This window comes from Anopheles stephensi, chromosome 3, assembly GCF_013141755.1.
Source record: "Anopheles stephensi strain Indian chromosome 3, UCI_ANSTEP_V1.0, whole genome shotgun sequence".
NCBI classification, from domain to species: Eukaryota; Metazoa; Arthropoda; class Insecta; order Diptera; family Culicidae; genus Anopheles; species Anopheles stephensi.
In genome coordinates, this window is record NC_050203.1 from 44878521 (window position 1) to 44891450 (window position 12930).

The following is a 12930-nucleotide window of genomic DNA, read 5'->3' on the forward strand; positions in this document are numbered from 1 at the left end:
GTGTACGGATGGCGGAAACGGAGGGGCGTAAAAATTGCATGTCTGCTTTTAACTGACCGACCAACCAGCCAGCCAGTCAGCCAGCCAGCCAGCCAGCCAATCGACCCGGCTGATCTGTCTGCAATATTGCAGGGAAGGCCCGTAGCCTTTATCGCCGCAAGCCGTGTGTGTGGGTTGAGTGGGTAGCAGCGCAGTAGTAGTAGTTGAGGGGAGGGAGGGTCGGGCAGGACAACGGGGACGCGTCTGCTGCACTTCGTAAAATGCAATTCGTTGCCGGGCATGCGCAGGGGCGAACGCAACGCGGCTGCAAATGGATAAAAACGAGACAAAACATACTCTCGGTTACGGGCTGATGTTGCTGCTGCAGCTGTGTTGTGTGCCGCACTGCTTTTGTACTATTCCCGTTTTACGACGATCCTCTTCTGATTGTGTGTGTGTGTGTGTGGTGGGGTTTTCCAAGGGGTTGAGGTTACTTTAGCGCGCTTTGCAGCAATGGAAGTACGATGCAGCTCAACGGGTGAAGATCAGTGGCGCGGTGGTGGTGGTCGGCTGCAGTGACTGCCGCCGTCACAGTCTGCCTTAATGGAGCTCTTCTCGCCGTCGTGCAGTCCCACCTTCATCCCCATTGGCGCTAGCGGTCAGCGGGTTTGAGTGTATCCTGGACACCATTACCACCAGGCTTCCAGCGCGTAGCTCCTTTCGATGTGTGAGAGCGAAAGGAGAAATATAATCATCGGCTACACGAAACGGAACCTTATGCACCACGGTGGTGTACTATCCTCGTCTTTGGATCATCTTACTATCCGTTTGTTGTCTGTCGACTGTCCGACGCTGCCTGTCTGTCTATCCATCCATCCATCCAACCAACCAACCAACCAACCATCCATCCGCCCGTCCGTGTCCGTGTTGTTGAGTCTTGCACGAGGCCATCGGTCGTAAAGGGGAAACGTGGTTGCATTAACATTTTCCTCCTAGCATGAAATGACCTATCTGCTGCTGCTGCCGCTGCGACGCTCATTTGCAAACCGAAATGCATGCGAACGGCTTGAAATGGCACTTGCAAACTTTTAAATAGCGACTTATGCTTTGTTCCGCACTTTTTTATGTCTACAGTCTAGTTAGAGAGAGAGAAAGTCCCGAGATAAAGCGTACCGGATTATTTTTATAAGAAAAACAATCAAGAGAAATATATCAACTGGCTCCGGATCAGGATGACATCGAGCCTCGTCTGGAGCAACTAATCAGCACTCGTTTCGTTCGCTTGCGTTGTCCAGAGGGACGTGTACGACTCTTCTTCGCCCACGGTATCGAAAGAGTCCTGCGCCGCTAAGGCAGTTTCACTATCTTTACACGTTCGTTCCGGTTGGTGGGCTTAAATACGCTCCCGGCACGACGACGAATGGATCACCTTGAGTCGGAGTGGTAGCCGGATGAGCCCTGGGGCAGCCAGGGGGAGTCGAGCCGCCTGACAGAGAAGAAGAAGAAGAAGAAGAAGAAACAGAGGCTACGTCTCGTTGTGGTGGCGGCGGCGACTGCTACATGCAGCACATGAATGATGATGAAGTGTACATTGGGTGGGTTGTTGTGATGTGCATTGTGATGCACCTTTTCCCCAAGAACCCCTTTCGGCGGTGAACCTCCCTTTTGCCTTTCCCCGACTGCAACAGTCAGTGCGCGCATAAAAAGGGATCCCCGCCCCCCCCCCGCTGGGTAAAGGGTTAAAGGAAATGATTATCTGTTTTGGTCGTTGTTGCGCCTTCATTTCAGCAAATGGCAGGGTAGGTCCTTGGCAGGCGTATAATAAAAAAAACTGGTGCAAAACTTTCTGGAGCATATCGTCTGGCCGAATGGACGTTTTTGTTTGCCACCCACTGTAGTTAGGGGGGGGGGGGGGGGGGGGGGGACCAAGCCTTCGGTTCTGTTCTTGCCACTGTCTTTCGCAGGCCTCAGAATGTCTCAGGATTTTTCATGGCGTTGGCAATAAGTGATGATGTGTGTTGAGCAGCTTCGGTTTATGAGACATATACTCAAATAGAACATTAATAAGTCAAGGATCATAGCAATAAATGCATCTAATTATCATTAATAATGGATCGTAAAAAGAATTTAATTTTTTTTTTTTTTACAATCTCCGATTCACTTTATTAGCTTGCGAGGTCCATCAAAATAAGCGTTTTTCCTCGTTAAAAGGGAAACAGAAATTCGTTTCCATTCCTCACAGTTGAGATTAATCCAAGAAAAATTGAAAAATTCACAAGTACGAAGAGTGTAAAATGCTAAAAAGTGAAATATTCGATCGACCGAAGGTCAACACGTACCCAGGCGTCCTGTTGCATCAGCCTTTTAAACCTCGATGTGGCACAATGGTTCAAAATTATGCTGTTGGGGTCTTGCGGTTGGTTCGAATTTTCCGTTTTTCGTCCCTGTACTTACTGCTGGTCCCCGGTGTGATGGTTGGTGGTTGGTTGGTCAACCTTTGTCTTTCGTTTCGATTTTCTTGTTTCCAATAAAGCGGTTATCCTTGGGCGTGTGTGGACATGATTTTTTTTCTTCTGGAAGTACTTGAAGAAGGGACTGGGTTACGTTTTTCAGACGTTCGAGTTCGTCCAACTTTCGCCGCGTGGTCCGTGCCGGGGTGGATATGCTATTTGGGACACCAACGGTTGGTTCTACGTTCCCACGATGTGCCAGATAATTTGGGAGGCACCTAAAAATAGCTACTGGAAGGACTACTGCTTTTAAACCTTTTATACCTATTTTTCTCGCCACTGACAAGTCAACACGGCTTGTTGTAGAAGAATGAGAAAGCATTCAAAGGAAGAATGGTTGTAGGGTAGTGTGTGTGTGGCCTAGATCCCAATTGAACTTACGTTGAACTGAACATTATTTTTAAGTCTTTGCCATCTCAACTGCATTTATTGCGCGAAAAAGAAACATAGTTATGATAGATTGATGAATCCTTGCGCGTGCTGCTACCTACCAAGCGTATTAAGTTTCGATTGATTAATGCGCATGAATAGGGTGATTGATAATCCCACGCGGCACAGTCGACGTTTGATGGTTCTCCAAGTGCGTGTCTTGCACTATGTCTCAGCTCAGTGGTTCAATGACTACGCTCAGGGTCTCGAATGGTATTCGAGATTCGTATCTTTCGAGCCTTCTGTTTGCCGATGATGTTTAAACACAGCCAAGCTATAACCGTCTCTGCCGTCCTATTTATGTGTCATATCAATCGTTGCCTAATTGCTTTCAGTAATTACTGTGTGATAATGTGTACTGTGCAGTGGGTTTTACTTTTGTCTGTACCATCGGAAGCATATGGAAAAACCTGTACCACACATGTGACTCATTTGCAGTCGGCAACTGTGAACAAACACACACACACACACTCGCAGAACACAATTTGGAGTTCAGTTGAAAAATGGCCATGAATTCGGCGAACCGTCTCGGATCGGCAAATCTCAATCAAGAAAGACGCACCTAATTTAATAAAGTCCTGCTGCACGAACAGCAAAATAAGCAAATCATACGCGCGCACATCGCGAACCTCCTCCTCCTTTGGTTGTGTGAGCACACTCTGGAATGGAAACTCTTGGAGAGCTGCCCGTCCCCCAAACCGTCGCCATCACCACCTCTGCTGGGGAAGAGTTTGCGGCAAGGCATGCTGGCAACCATGCTGGCTGACCACACGGAACGGGAGTAGCATGCATGTGGGGTCTGCCGGGGCACATGGTCGGTCGGTCGGTTGGTCGGTCGAACGACACGTTACTTGTTGGCGCGCAATATCTCATTCCCTCGCCTTCACATGCATGCTGCGCATCCACTGCCGTGCCGGAGAGCTACGCCTGGTTCGCGCGTCTCACCAACACCAACTTCTCGCTGCTCTGGTCTCTCTCACCTTGAACCTTTCTGCCGAGGGGTGAACGTTGGCGCGCACGGTCAAATCAGCCGATTTTTGCGCATAACACAGCTGTCTATCCCGTCCGCGTCCCGCCGGGTGGGACATCCATTCTCCTCCGCATTATAATGCCGTGGATGGATGAGATTGTGCGTTTGATTGAAGTTGGAGCAGAGCAGAGTACGAGCAAGAAGTCGCCGAGAAGGCGCGTGTGTGTGTGAGAGAGAGAGAGTAGAAACCACTCTCCATCGTATTGCGAACGATGGGGCAAACCTTCGGAACTGGCACCATCGGGTAGCAGTGAACAACACAACCTCGCATAATGTATGTGCGTGCGTGCGTGCGAGTGGAGCTAGAAAAAAGTTGCTCCCCACCAGCAGCGCGCGGCATAGCTGGCTAGCCGACTATGGGGGGTCAAACGCATTTACTTCTTTCGCGAAGAGGAGACCGCATACCCTTGACGTGAGACGGCCATTTAAATCCACCCTTACCGCCGCCTTCAGTGTTGTAAGGAACGAGAAGAAGAGAGCCGCGCCAGAAAGAGAACACTTTTAAATGGCACGCACACACATGCGGTTTCATGCGGTTTGTGGACACATAGTCAGAACCGGATCCCCCCCCCCCTCCCCTTCCTCCCCCGTTCTGTCCCCGCTACCCACCAATGTTCCTTTCCTGTATACGCACATGTGCCGGGCGTTTTTTTTGTGTTGTTCTTATGCGGCGATCATCTGCGCGACGATCGTGCATTCGACGATCGAGGAAACAGCAGGAGCGAAAAGAAAAGCAAAGAAGTCTACTCTATACACCTTACACATACGCGACGGCGCGTAACCAGTGTATCGTGCCGTTGGCGGCGCTCGCACATAAATTCTTGGCTGGCTAGCGTGGATGGGGAGGGGGCCAATAGAACCGAATTAGATGGAATAACTCGCGAAATTCCTTGTGTCGTTCGTCGCTCGTTCCTTCTCGTCCGGCGGCGACACCGTCCGGCATCATCGTCTTGTTGAAATGTGGGCCTTGTGTGTGTGTGTGTTGGTTTCAATTTTTGGATGTCCGTCCCCTCTACCCTGTCCGCTCAACCGCCAAGGGAAGGGGCTCTCCGATTTGACCACTCTGCTGTGTATGCTGGGTGCCTGGTTGTATCCGCGACGTTATCGCCAAAGTTCGCAATAATGTAGGCTAACCTTGAGACGACGGAGCCGTGCACGGCTCCCACATGGTTTTTGCGTTTCATCAAATGGTTCCGTTGGGGCGACACACCACACACACACACACACGTTTACCCACGAAATTAGGATGCCCACATTGGGGGGTGTCTCGCACCAGTTTTGGTAGTGCTCTAGATAGAGTTTCAGTCGCCCTTGCTTTTCGCGCGACTTTGTTACTTCCTAATACTTGCTGGTGGATTCTATCGTATGTTTGTAGTTACTGCATGTTGCGCACATGGTTCGTACCATGGTGGCTCAATGAGCAGTCGTAATAAAGCTGATTTCTTGGGGGCCGGCCTAGGCGAGAATCGATGCACAATCTTCGGTGCATGGAACGTACCAAAAGTTTCTTAACCTCACCTTCGTAGGGAATAATTAGTAGGGCACGATTTAGATTTTCCGCTAGAGAAAGATCGCTTGCGATGATAATTCCTAGTTTCACTGCTTTTGGCTGGATTTGTGGCGCAAAAGGCACGATCATGCGTTACAAATTAACACTGGTAAGAGAAAACGGCATTTTACAACTACCCGCCACATATGTTATCACATAACGATGCTAAACATAACGAGCACTCGATGTGCCATCGCTTTGTTGTTTGTATCGTTTAGAGTATCTGTGTACTGTGGTGAATGCTGAGGAACGGCGACTTGTCAAGCGCGGTCGAAAAACTGTGTAAAAATGAAAGTTTTACTACCAATCGTGCATCTAAAGATGGCAAAGGTTTTAAAATATTTTGCCTTTGCACAGCATTATACGTCCGGTGTCTTCTATATGCATAACTAAAGTCAATGTAATAGTTGGGCTCTTACAGAAGATAAATGTTGTACGCCGCGTAAATAAGTACCACCACCACCATCAGGAGGAGGGTCATCAACAAATCCAGCTACGAGAAGCGGACCCGAGGCGCACCATAAAAGTATGAAAAGTTTATGCGCTTCGATTTGGTTTTATGCAAAGTGTCTACCGAAGAGGATGCCGTTGGTGAAACGTCGTGTCCTGTGTTTTGTCAGTAATGATGGCTCGCGTACGCTTGCTGTTTACGATTGTTTTCCCCCTTTTTGTGTGTAGCCTTTGCAACCGACGAGGTTGTAAATACCGGGACTGATTTCCATAAAGCATAAAACTATGCTGTGGTCGTAAAACTAGCAAAAGGAGTAAAAATCGACAAGAAACATTCAGATAATCGGATTTGTGTTATATGTGCCCTAAAGGGGAAGGTGAGCTGAGCGAGCTGGTTGAACCGCTTGGGTTTTGCGTTTGTTTCTCGGAGGGCTGAGACACAACCACCACGTAAACGTAAAGAGTGCAAAAAGGTTTGGCGAAGGATTGTCTTCTTCCAGAGTGAGCATTGAAATGATCCTGAAAATGAAATATTTGTTGATGTGAAGCAACCCTTCTACGATAAATTGCCGATGCTTGTCGTCAGCTGTCATGCGGTGTGAGGAGTTGTGAAAGAGAGGAGATCCAAATATTATCACAACTTTTTTGTACTATTTGTGGATAAATCGATGATCGATATGGGACAGGATATTACGAGCAGTTGGAAATTGCTAGGGGAATTTCCGATATCCGGTGATGTAAAAACCTAGCAAGGAGTTAATATGTAGAGATGATACTGTCAGTTTAAGTAACTAATCATGATTATTCGCATATTGAACAAAATAAAAAATTGTACACGCACTGGCCTAGCTACACACGACAGCGGAAGCAACAATGTCGCTGCTGGGGACTTTCCTCCGCCTGTTTTTTTTCTGCGTTCGACAAAAAATAGATTGTCATAACTAGGTCAGCTACACCTGTCAAAATTGACGACGTTTTGAGCCGCCGTCGTCGTCTGGTGGTAAAGGTCGTACGTCCATTTACACACATGCGAACGCTGTTGCACCAAAACCCCTGTACGCACAAACCATACAGCATAGAAACGGCTCCCTTACGGTCCCACCACTGGCAAAGGAGAGTGTGTGTATGTATATTTTAGTGTCATGAAGCGTGCCACAAAACACGTAAGCATCACACAACGCAGGTCGGTCTCGCGTAGAACGTAGAGGCCATACGCGGTTGTGAGTGTTTGAAAACTTCAATGATAAAAGCAAAATGATGGACCGTCGGTCGTCCGTCCGTTGCAGCCGTCTCACCCTATAATCTTGGCGGCTAACCCCAATGCAATCGGTTTTGGGCGGTCTATTTTCGACTAGTTACATAGACCGTGGTTGATGATTTCACACCACCACTACATTGGCCGGCCGGCAGGCATGAGGCAAATATAAAGTAAAAATAACCGTTGTATTGTGTAAACGTAAGTGAGGAGCGGAGCGGTGATACGCGTCCCCAGTAGGAAGGACGACTGCCGGTAACGGTGGTGGTACCCTGCATTTAACGCATGTCGATCCGAACCGGCTTCTTACACTTTCGTTTAACTCATAAGTGGTGGCATCATGTTGTTAGCGTGACAGACAGGTAGACATTGCTGTCTACTGAGGCCTAACTTACACCTCGATTTTGGTTCACCGGCTGACCGGTTGTGTGATTAATTTGATGATGCTGAAGTTATCAGAGGTCTGGTGGGATGCTTTGAAGTACTCGATCTTATGATGGATTCAATCCCAGATTGCTGTATTGTTTTGTCCGATGAGGACAAATAGGCCACACGTATTGATTTTATACTTCAGATATCCATTCTCTGTGATCAAAAAGAATAATCTTATGACATTGTATTTTAATGAACGAAAATATAAACGTTTCTACACTTTTAATTCGGGGCGGTCCGGTAGCCGAGGCGATAACGGCGCCGGTCTTCACACGGCAGGACCGGGATTCAAATCCCATCCAGACATACCGCCTCGCTGACTACTTTGCAACGTGTAATTTAAGTCACAGAACGCCAGAAATGGCAGGCCTAGACCACTCGAGGTTGTAGTAGTGCCAAGGAAGAAGAAGAAGACACTTTTAATTCAGTTCTTAATATTAACTTTTGTTGTTTTTTTTCTCTCCCCCCTCTCAGATATGTGCGTTTGAAAAGTGAAGAAAACGGTAGTGTAGGAAACAACAACAACAACAACATTAGCAACAACAATAACAACAACGGCGTCAACAGTTCATCGTCGAGCAGTAGCAACAACGGCAACAACCTTCCCATGGATAAAGACGAAAAGCGTATGCGTCGCGAAATCGCGAACAGCAACGAAAGACGCCGGATGCAGAGCATCAATGCGGGATTTCAGAGCCTGCGGCAAATGCTACCACACCACGAGGGCGAAAAGTTGAGCAAGGTAAGTGTCAGCCCCGTTCTTCTCTAGACATTATTTTATGCATCCTCGAGCAGTCGTTCTTGTGGCTTTCCAACTTTTGGCTTCCTTGACATGGTTATATTCCTGTAAGGAGAATAATTGTTAGTTCTGCTTACGGGCGGGTGCGATTCGCATGGGATTCGAGACACTGTCCTACTGTGTAAGATATCGGCATCGCTACCAACGTGTCCCGCCTGCTAGCGAAAAATGTATTGGATATCTTTCAATGGCCAGGCGTCTCCATCGATATGAGCCTAGTAGCCTAAAACGTTTGAAGAAAACCTCTGGCGTGACAGTAGCACATGAACATTGTCGGGTGTTTGTTAACTTTAAAGAATCTTTATCAAGATTAAGATTTTTTATTCTGAAATATGATGCTATTTTGTAGAGTTCTGTGGTGCGTTTTTGTGCATATAGTTCAAGCTTTTTAATGTTATCATCGATTTCATAAAATTAGCATTAATAATAAAATTAGCTGTTAAAGTAAAACGAGTCACTAAATTGCGCCGAATACTACTAAACGTTGATTGATACAACAAAATATCAGAAGAATAGTGTAATCCGAGGACGTAACAATGAGAATGGCCAGAGAGTTATAGAGTGGTTTACATGAATTGCTTTCGCGTGCTTGTCGTTTGCATACATTGATGTCATTCATGCACCGCGTAATAATGATTATAGCGCATCACCACACACTCACTCGGTATTGAATGCGCAATATTGCTTGTAGCTATACACAATACTTAACTGGTGTAACACAAGCATCTAGCCAAAGACAGCCTCAAGAAACTCTGTGATGAATAGTAAGCATTGCAGATGTTAAAAATGGGAAATGATGCACGTTGACGATGCCAAGAGCGTAATATCCCGCCCATGCATGTGTTGATATGTTTCGATACAGTTGGCCAGACTGCGCGATATGAAAATAACAGTTCAACTCAAGCGGGCGGTTATGACCGGTGCAAATAATTTTGTTGACTAGATGTAGACGAAGGTTCGCTGTGCCGGCAATGATGGCGCCGCCGCCGCCGCCGCCGCTGTAGCACTCGTTCCCAAGTGCAAGAAAACCAGTTGGGGTGAAGTGCATCGTTTCCACTCCACTCCCCATTCCATCATAACCAATCGTGAGGCGTCTGTGTGTACGTGTGTGTGTGTCTGTATCTCTCAGGAGTGAGATGAGGGTGTGAGCAAATTGAGCGCAATTTAATTTGCAACATTGTTACAAACTAATGCCCTGCGCCCTATTTCCCGCGCCATCCACTAGGATGCGGCCAACATGGCCAAGGAGAAAGGGTGTTGAAGTCGAAGAAACATGAAACACACGCTTCAGATGATGGCGATGGCGTTGGTGGGTCTTATTGCCGCTGACCCTCTCCATGAGCTCCTTCTTCCCCGCGCCCTTGCACCACTGTTTGCGGTGCAGGGGCGGGGGCGGCATTACCGCGCGTACCAACGTCACCACAATTATTCCTCGTCACGATACGATAACTTATGGTGCGACATCATGCAGTTGCATGCTCGTTCGTTATAGCCGGCAGAGCGTTGGAGTTGTGTTCGAGTATGAGTATAAATAGAGATGCAACTTTTGCGGGGTACACACAAGAGAGCAGTGTACGATCGAGATGCAGGAAAGAGAGGTTCGCAATGATGTGCAGGTTATCGATGCTTGTGATTGTTAATTTCGAACATCTTCTAATACATTGTCTGTAAGATCGCATCACGAACCACAACAGCTGGATGCACATTTGAGGAGCCGGGCCTCAACTATGTTGATGTGGCCTGAAACACTTGCTGTGCTGGTGCAGTTGTTTGTAAAGTGTAATGCTTGTTTTTACACACAGTTGATTGAAAAAGTCGCTATCAAGGATAAGTGCGTGTTAAGCCGGCTGGCTGTACGCCTAGTATTGATCGTATCGATAGGAAAAATTGCATCGAAGAACGCGCAAATGGCAATGAATGTTGTCATGTATGGGATCATGTCTAAGTGTGTGTCAAAATAATCTTGATGAAGTATGACAAGTTTTTGTAATACATTAATAAACAAGCAAAGAACTGTATTGTGCGAAAAGAAGATACCGTCTACAATCAGCTTGTCCCAGGGACGCTTCCAAAGCGGAAAATCCGACTGGAAATTGCAACAATGTGTAGCAAACGTTACAGACACACAGGGTTTATGGTACTCGAACTGATGAATGTATGTAGATATTTTTGGCACAATTTGCTTATTTCAAGAGAGGCACACAATCGAAGGCAAAGCTCCATAAAATGAAAAGCAATTACGAATGATAAATACGCCTGCAGCATCTGCAGCAGCACTGTTGATGTGCACAACAGCAAATGTGAGCTTAGCAGTTTGGGATATTCCACACGGTACCTATACGTACGACGCGTTTATGAATGAATCTGATTGTAAACAAAATGAGCTGAGTGAATCTCGTACCCCATATGTGTCATGCATTCGGACATGAAAACATCTACATCGGATCCCTGAGCTTTCAAAACCGTTGCGTCCGCGTAATATTTACATTTAGCGGTGGAAAAAATCTCTCTTTTAGCGATAGCAAGAAGAGGCTAGTTAGTAGGCCAATGGGGGGTATGGTCGAAGGGATTGTGTCGTGGTTGGTGATACTCTCAAGTCCACTCAGAATTGCACTCCAAGCTCCTCGACATCCAATGACATACGCATTGATTCGAGAATGTAGGTCACTGTGCGATTGAACATTTTGGTCATCATCATCATCTCGCGCCAATATGCATACTTTCGTTAACCATATGAGCTCTGGGTGTGCAGAGTTAATTTAAACCAAAGATTAATTGCGGTTTCGTTATACATCGGTGTGTTTTTGTTGTTGTTTTCGATTGGACTTGGTTTCGATTTGTCTGGGGGATGAATGGCGATCACTCTGCATCGGTACATCCCTTGCAGATTGAAGGATTTATTGGAAGAAATCTCCCGCTCGTGCTTGGTACTGCATATGGCAATTAGATAGAAAAGCGTTTTTCGCAGTGCAATGAATTGCCCATTTCCGCACCGGAACTGAATTGGCACGTGGGTCCGTTTAGTACAACGCCCGCCTCCGCTGCATCGAAACTGCATGAATGAACAGGCCTGAAGAAATAGGCCAAAATGTTGACAGATAATTTATGGACCTTCAGCTATTGTGATCCCTGAGTTATAGGTGTGTTGGTTTGGTGTGCTAATAGCCGTATGCGCTGCAGGGTGTGATGATGATCGCCCCGATGTCGCCGGTATTGTATGTATGGGTTCGGGTGTGTATGTGCACGAGTGTTCACATTGATGGTGCGCCACGAGAAAAAGTGAGAAAGAATGGTGCACGTCGTTTGACACGCTAGTAGAAGGTGGTAGTGGTTAACGAATCCGGTTACCACCTACCAGATCCTTCCGGTAATTTGTGGGCAGTACCGCACACAGCAAGAAGGCGGCATGCCGCCGGGTGGTAAAAGTGTATGCATAAACATCGGCCTTTTCCCTCTTTTGCCAATGCATCCCACCGGCGGTAACTGCAGCAGCAGATACACAAACACACAAACATCTCAACATAAACTGTCGACGGCATCGGCATGATAAAGGTGGCAACAATGTTGCAAAATTAATTTAGTTTCTTTCACGCCGTCTACGAGTCTACGAGGCTAGCAGCAGCGGCAGGAGGCAGGCAGTGCAGTAAAGTTCTCGGAGACTTGTGGCGGGGGCAGAATTATCATATTTTACGATCGTTACAAGACGCCAGATGCAGTAGCAGCCAGCGTTGCCTACTACTGCTACTGCTTGCACTGCGTCGATACGGGGGAGCTGCGTGGAACAAGAAATGGTACATTTGTTGGTACTTTTTTTTTCGTTTTGTGCGGAGAAAGTGGAGTGTTAATTATCCCAAGACATTCGCAGCCGCACCATTTGCGGACACACTAAATAACACTTCTAAGTTGAAAAATACGCTTAAACACATCCGGCATGTTATTAGCATTTAGTTACAATTTGTTAAAGATTTACATGCAATTAGTTGACACAAACATCGATGGAGAGAAGCAGTTGTTTTGTTATGTCAGAGTCAGAGGCTTGACCGGGAGGTGCATTGGTCATGCAAGCCACATACGGGTAAACTATTTGGTTTGGCATGTAAAACACGTACCGATGATCTAAGGCATGCGGTCGATAACACCCGTAGTAGCATCGGGGTTGGGTATGCCGCCAGCGCTCTAAAACAACGCACGCTGCTAATCAAAAACGGTACTTCGTTTGATTGAACCAAACCGGGCAAATCGTTGCGATAGGTCAGTGTCATTGTGGAAGTGCATCGGTGTTGTGTATGTGTTGCGTCATTTTGCTGGTAGTGATCGGCACCCAAGCTCCGGCTGGCTCGTAGTATAGCGGGGTTAGTCATTGCAGCTGGTTTATGATTAGCTTGTTTATACATTCGCCTAGACCTCTGGCAAAAGGCCACAACGGACGCCTTCCCATTGACGGACAGCAACACACCGCCCACACGGCGGTGCAAGGTGCAGTATTATGCAGTCGTT

The 12930-nt window shown here is 47.1% G+C and overlaps 1 protein-coding gene across 8 annotated transcripts in view; it reads left to right on the top strand.

The window, feature by feature from the left end:
* Positions 1-12930, top strand: part of LOC118511056 (formin-J) — a 75624-nt gene that overhangs the window by 16330 nt on the left and 46364 nt on the right. For all 8 annotated transcript variants that reach the window (XM_036053658.1, XM_036053659.1, XM_036053657.1 and 5 more), the window contains exon 3: positions 8109-8376. In XM_036053658.1, coding sequence (XP_035909551.1) covers positions 8109-8376 — 268 coding nt within the window. The remainder of the gene's footprint in view (positions 1-8108; positions 8377-12930) is intronic.